We start from the raw sequence: 6,000 nt of genomic DNA, 5'->3' as shown, positions 1-6,000 counted from the left end.
GAGAGGCCCGCGTACCAAAAAAAAAAAAAAAAAAAGACTGTGAGTTGAAAAAGGAAAAAAATAAGAAGACTGTGAGTTGAGCAGTGATAACATGAGCTACTTTGGCTCCCCGTTGCCATCTGTTCCGAGTCTGTTTAGTAGCAGAGTTTGTCATTTTAACCAAGTCTACCAATTTATTCATACCAGCTACACACTTATACCACCACTGAAATTTGACAGCTGTTTAGTGGAAGAAATAGAATAATTGTAGCTGATAACATGACCAGGTTATAGTATCATAATTCTACATCTGTCTGTTATAATCTCAAAATTCTTACTTTTATAACTTTTTTCTAATATTTTATTTTACAGGTAAACCTGAAAAGGCCGTGTCCTTTCTGGAATGATATCAGCCAGTGTGGAAGAAGGGATTGTGCTGTCAAGCTTTGTCAGTCGGTAAGAACGGTGTATACATTTAAGAACTGTCACATGTTTTTTTGAATAATTGTGACTTTTGAAAGGGGCCAGTATAACTGAAATAACATTTCAATCCTTAGGTTAAATATCATGTTGTTTAAAATTAACATATTAAAAACCTAAACTTACAAATATAAAACCTATTTTGAATTATTCTGTCTTCATAATAATAGAATTTAAATTTTGTGGTTAATATAATCCTTTGATTTATTACTGAGATTAATAGTTCTTTTGGCTTGATATTTGTTTTTCTTCTTATGTCTTACCCAAAGTTATGTTTGTAGTATTAAAAAAAATGAAATTAATTGAGGTACAAATAAAATCTCTCCCTTTTTCTGTGGATGTATTAATTTTCTTCCTTGGGGAGGGTCTGGACAAAACCACTGGCTTTACTTAGGAATTCTCAGATAGGCTGCCCATAGAGGCTGGACTCTCTGTCAGTCGAAAGGCCAGTTATTTATCCCCTTTACAGTGAATCAGAACAATGTTCTTTCACTTCCATTATTAATTGGCCAATGTGAAAAAGAAAAACAGTATCCAGTGTTAGTCTGGGAATAAGAAATGAGCACTCTGGTGGGTAAGTCTTTTTGGAGATCAATTCAGCAAATGTATCCAAACAATAAAAAAGGTACATATCCTTTGACCTAGCAATTCTGCTAAGAATTTCACTTACTAAAAATAATTAGATAGATGTCCAAAGATGGCCATAAAGCAATACTGAATATTGTAAAGATGTCGGTTCTGCTGAAATCAGTCTATAAATTTGGCATAGTTTATTATATGAAAAAATTAGAAACCATCTAAATATCTGGTCATAGGAAAAGACTATACATTGACCTAGTTCAGAGTGTAGAAGAGTACACAATAAAGTGATTGTCTCTGTGTGGGTCCTTCCCTTTGGGCAGGTGTAATCTATTTCAGGAATGTACTGAATAGACTTAGCATTAGAATAGGACCCTGCAATTTACAGAGCTGTCCCACATACATCATTATCTCTACTCACGGCATCACTTTGAGGATAGGCAGATAGGTCCTGTGTTATTAAGTGGCCAACATACAACTAAAAACTAGTACCATTTTCCTCTGAAAGAGGAAAGCGCCTTAAAAAATGGTTGATTCCAAGACTGGAACAAGAGATATATAAGATGAACCTGGAGTATCTTGTCATAACAGAAAACAAAAAGTGCTGTTAAAGATTACTGGGGTAATATAAATAAGACACAGGTGCAGATAAAGACACAGGTCAGATAAAAAAGACACAGGTCAGCACTTAGTGGGTTTTCTAGTGGCCAAATGTGGGACAATTTGAGCATTAAAAGGAATAATGGCGGGCTTCCCTGGCGGCGCAGTGGTTGAGAGTCCGCCTGCAGATTCAGGGGACGCGGGTTCGTGCCCCGGTCTGGAAAGATCCCACATGCCGCGGAGCGGCTGGCCCCGTGAGCCATGGCCGCTGAGCCTGCGCGTCCGGAGCCTGTGCTCCGCAACGGGAGAGGCCACAACAGTGAGAGGCCCGCATGCCGCAAAAAAACCCAAAGAACAAAAAACAAACGAAAAAAACGGAATAATGGCTAAGTGGCTATTTTTACATTTCCGTGCTGTAATATAACATGTGTATAATCCATAGCATAACTTGTTGGATTTTTTGTTTACTTTTTTTTTTTCCTTTTTGGGTTCGCGGGCCTCTCACTGTTGTGGTCTCTCCCGCTGTGGAGCACAGGCTCCGGACGCACAGGCCCAGCGGCCATGGCTCACGGGCCCAGCCGCTCCGCGGCACGCGGGATCCTCCCGGAGCGGGGCACGAACCCGTGTCCTCTTCATCGGCAGGCGGACTCTCAACCCCTGCACCACCAGGGAAGCCCCCGGATTTTTTGTTTACTTTTAAGAAATAACATAAAGACTGCCTAACTATTCTCAGTTAAAAAATAACCTGTTAACTTCAGTAATTTGTTCTGTGAATTTTTCTTATAAATCATAGAGCTTTAAAATATTTTTTCAGAAGATAGAATAAATGTCATCTAAAAGCATTTAAAAATTTTTTTCAGGATGAAGTTCCTGATGGAATTAAATCTGCAAGCTACAAGGTATGTACATATACTTATTAATGTGTCTAGTATTGAGCAAAAAGTAAAAAAATTCACTTCCCCTTCCAGCTACTACCCGACTTCTCTGCTCCCCTTTGCAGTGAAACCCCTTGAAAGTTATTTGTACTCAGTGGCTGTAATTCTTTTGTTTCTTTTCTTTAACCCTTTATTAAAGAAAGCTTGAAAGGTAAAAGTAGAGGGGAGAAAACAAAATAAAACATGTGTACCCATCACGCAGCTTTAGCTATTACCAATATGTGGTCAATCTTGTTTCATTTGTACCTCCCATTCCATTCTCCCAGTTATTTCAAAGCCAATCTGAGATAACTCATTTTGTTTACAAATACTTCATATATATCTCTAAGACAAAAAGCACTAAAACAGCCCCACATAACCAAAGTCAGGGTTCCAATTTCTCTAGTTGTTTCATATGTGCCTTAATAGTTGATTTGAAACAGGATTCAAACATATTCCACACATTGCGCTTGGTTGATGTCTCTATGTCTCTCTCTCTCTCTTTTTAAATAAATTAAAAAATTTATAATAGTTTTAGGTTTACAGAAAAATTGTAGAGATAGTACAGTTTTTCCGTATACTCCATACCCAGTTTCCTCTATAATTAACATCTTACATTAGTATGGTGCATTTGTTACAATTAATGAACCAATTTTGATATGTTATCACTAATTAAAGTCTATAGTTCATTCAGATTTCCCTTAGTTTTCCACCTAATGTCCTTTTTCTGTTCCAGGATCCCATCCTGGAAACCATATTATATTCAGTTGTCATGTCTCCTTAGACTCCTCTTGACTGTGACGGTTTCTCAGACTTTCCTTGTTTTCGATAAAGGTGTTTCAGAGGAGTACTGGTCAGGTATTTTGTGGAGTGTCCCTCAGTTGGGATTTGTCAGATATTTTTCTCATGATTAGACTGGGGTTATGTATTTTTGGAAAGAAGACCACAGATGTTAAAAAAGAAAAAGTGCCATTTCATCACATCCTATATCAAGGGTACATACTATCAACATGACTTATCACTGTTAATGTTAACCTTGATCACCTGGCTGAGGTATTTTTTGTCAGCTTTCTCCACTGCAGATTTATTCTTTTTTTGCCCTTTCCATACTTTATTCTTTGGAAGGAAGTTACTAGGCCCCACCCACATTTTAGGATGCTTCATCTCCTTGAGGGTATAAATTGTTTGGAATTCTTCAGTGTGAGAGATTTGTTATCTTTTCCCTCCATTTCCTTATTTGTTCAATCATTTCTTTGTCTTGTGGGTATTTATTTTCTATCGTGGATTATAACCTAGTACTCCTTTATTTTGTTGTTCATATCATTTCAGTTTTCACACTTGGGAGCTGTTTCAGTTGGCTCCTGTGTCCCTTTGACATACCCCCATCACTGTTTTTTTTTCCCTTTTGTTAGCACTTCTTTATTTTCTGGTTCTACTTGAACATTTCCTGCTCTTAAGTCTCTTTTAATCTAGATTCATTCCCCACCCCACTGCCCTTTTTCTTTCTTTGCCACTTATGTGTTGAAGGAAATGAATCAATATCCTATAGAATTTCCCACATTATGTATTTAGTGATTGTATCCCTGTCATGTCATTTAACATATCACTCTCTTCATTTTCCATAAACTGGTAGTTAAGTATTATAGCTTATCAGAGTCAGATTCCCCTTTAAAATTACTTATTTTCTGCTTTATTGAGATACAGTTGACTAATAAAATTGTAAGATGTTTATAGTGTACATTGTGATGATTTGATACATGCACACATTTTGAAAGGATTCCTCTCATTTAGTTAATTAACTCATCCATCATCTCACATATTTATCTTTTTTTTTTTGGTGAGATCATTTAAGTTCTACTCTCAGCAAATATAAATGATACAACAACAATGATACATCAAATGTGGTCACCATGTTACACATTAGATCCTCAGACCTTATTCATCTTATAGCTGAAAGTCTGTACCCTTTTACCAACCTCTCCCTGATTTCCCCACCTCCTTGCCCCTGGCAACCACTTTTCTACTCTCTGTTTCTATGAGTTTGACCTTTTTTTTGTTTCTACATATAATTGATATCATGCAGTATTTGTCTTTCTCTGTCTGGCTTATTTCATTTAGCACAGTGCCCTCAAGGCCCATCCATGTTGTAGCAAATGGCAGGATTTCCTTCCTTCTCATGGCCGAATAATATTTCATCATATATATATATCTCACATCTTCTTTTTATATTCAACCATTGACAGATTGTTTACATATCTTGACTATTGTGAATAATGCTGCAATGAATATGGGAGTGCAGATATCTCTTTGCTATCCTGTTTTCATTTCCTTGTGATATATACCCAGAAATGGGATTGCTCGGGCATTTGGTAGTTCCATTTTTAATTTTTTGAGAAACCTTTATGCTGTTTTGCTTAGTGGTTGCACCAATTTACATTCCCACCAACAATGCACAATAGTTCCCTTTTCTCTTCATCCCTGCCAATGCTGGTTATCTTGTCTTTTTGGTGATGGCCATTCTAACAGGTGTGAGGTGATGTCTCATGGTTTTGATTTGTATTTCCCTAATGATTAGTGATGCTGAGCACCTTTTCAGGTACCTCATTTGTATGTGTTGTTTGTAAAAATGTCTTTTCAGTTCCTCTTGCCCAGTTTTTAATTGAATTGTTTGATTTTTTGCCATTAAGTTGTGTGAGTTCTTTAATATATTTTGGATATTAACCTCTTACCAGATAACTGATCTGCATATTTTTCTCCCATTCTGTAGGCTGCCCTTTCATTTTGTTATTGATTTCCTTTGCCGTGCGGAAGGTTTTTAGTTTGACGTAGTCCCAATTTGTTTATTTTTGCTTTTGTTGCCTTTGCTTTTGGTGTCAAATCCAAAATACCTTTGCTAAGTCCGGTACCAAGGAGCTTACCCTCTATGTTTTCTTATGGGTTCAGGTCTTAAGTTTAAGCCTTTAATCCATTTTGAGTTGATTTTTGCACATGGGGTAAAAAAGGGGTTAGTTTCATTCTTTTGCATGTGGTGCCCTGTAGTTAGATATTAAGGCTTATCAGACTCAGACTAATTTTTTGATGTATATTCATTAGAGTTCCTGTGTACTTACAATTGCATCACATAATGTCTGGTTTCCTCTTTTTTTTCATGATGTTAAGATTGATCTTTGGGTCATTATACGTCCATTATAATGTTCCCTACTAGCTTTTTACCTGAAGGTTTTAGCGGCCTTGATGATTATTACCTAGTTGCATCATTTCATCAGGGGTTTGAAAATATTGATATTCTAATTTTATCATTTTTCCTATACTAACTATCTGTTATTATTGTATAAAGACCTTTTCTTGTCAACTCTTTGGATGCCTTGAAATACAGTTTATATAGAACACATAGAATAAACGCTTCATTCTTTTCCTTTGTTTACCAGTTTTCAGAATAATTATGAGT

At 36.5% G+C, this 6,000-nt stretch overlaps 1 protein-coding gene across 1 annotated transcript in view; it reads left to right on the top strand.

Moving 5' to 3' along the window:
* ERO1A (endoplasmic reticulum oxidoreductase 1 alpha) overlaps positions 1 to 6,000 on the top strand; it is a 45,587-nt gene that overhangs the window by 10,153 nt on the left and 29,434 nt on the right. The window contains exons 3-4 of the mRNA XM_024734734.1: positions 352 to 435; positions 2,499 to 2,537. Coding sequence (XP_024590502.1) covers positions 352 to 435; positions 2,499 to 2,537 — 123 coding nt within the window. The remainder of the gene's footprint in view (positions 1 to 351; positions 436 to 2,498; positions 2,538 to 6,000) is intronic.

This window comes from Neophocaena asiaeorientalis, unplaced genomic scaffold, assembly GCF_003031525.2.
Source record: "Neophocaena asiaeorientalis asiaeorientalis breed wild unplaced genomic scaffold, Neophocaena_asiaeorientalis_V1.1 scaffold547, whole genome shotgun sequence".
Classification (NCBI taxonomy): domain Eukaryota; kingdom Metazoa; phylum Chordata; class Mammalia; order Artiodactyla; family Phocoenidae; genus Neophocaena; species Neophocaena asiaeorientalis.
This window is presented reverse-complemented; position numbering and strand designations above follow the sequence as displayed.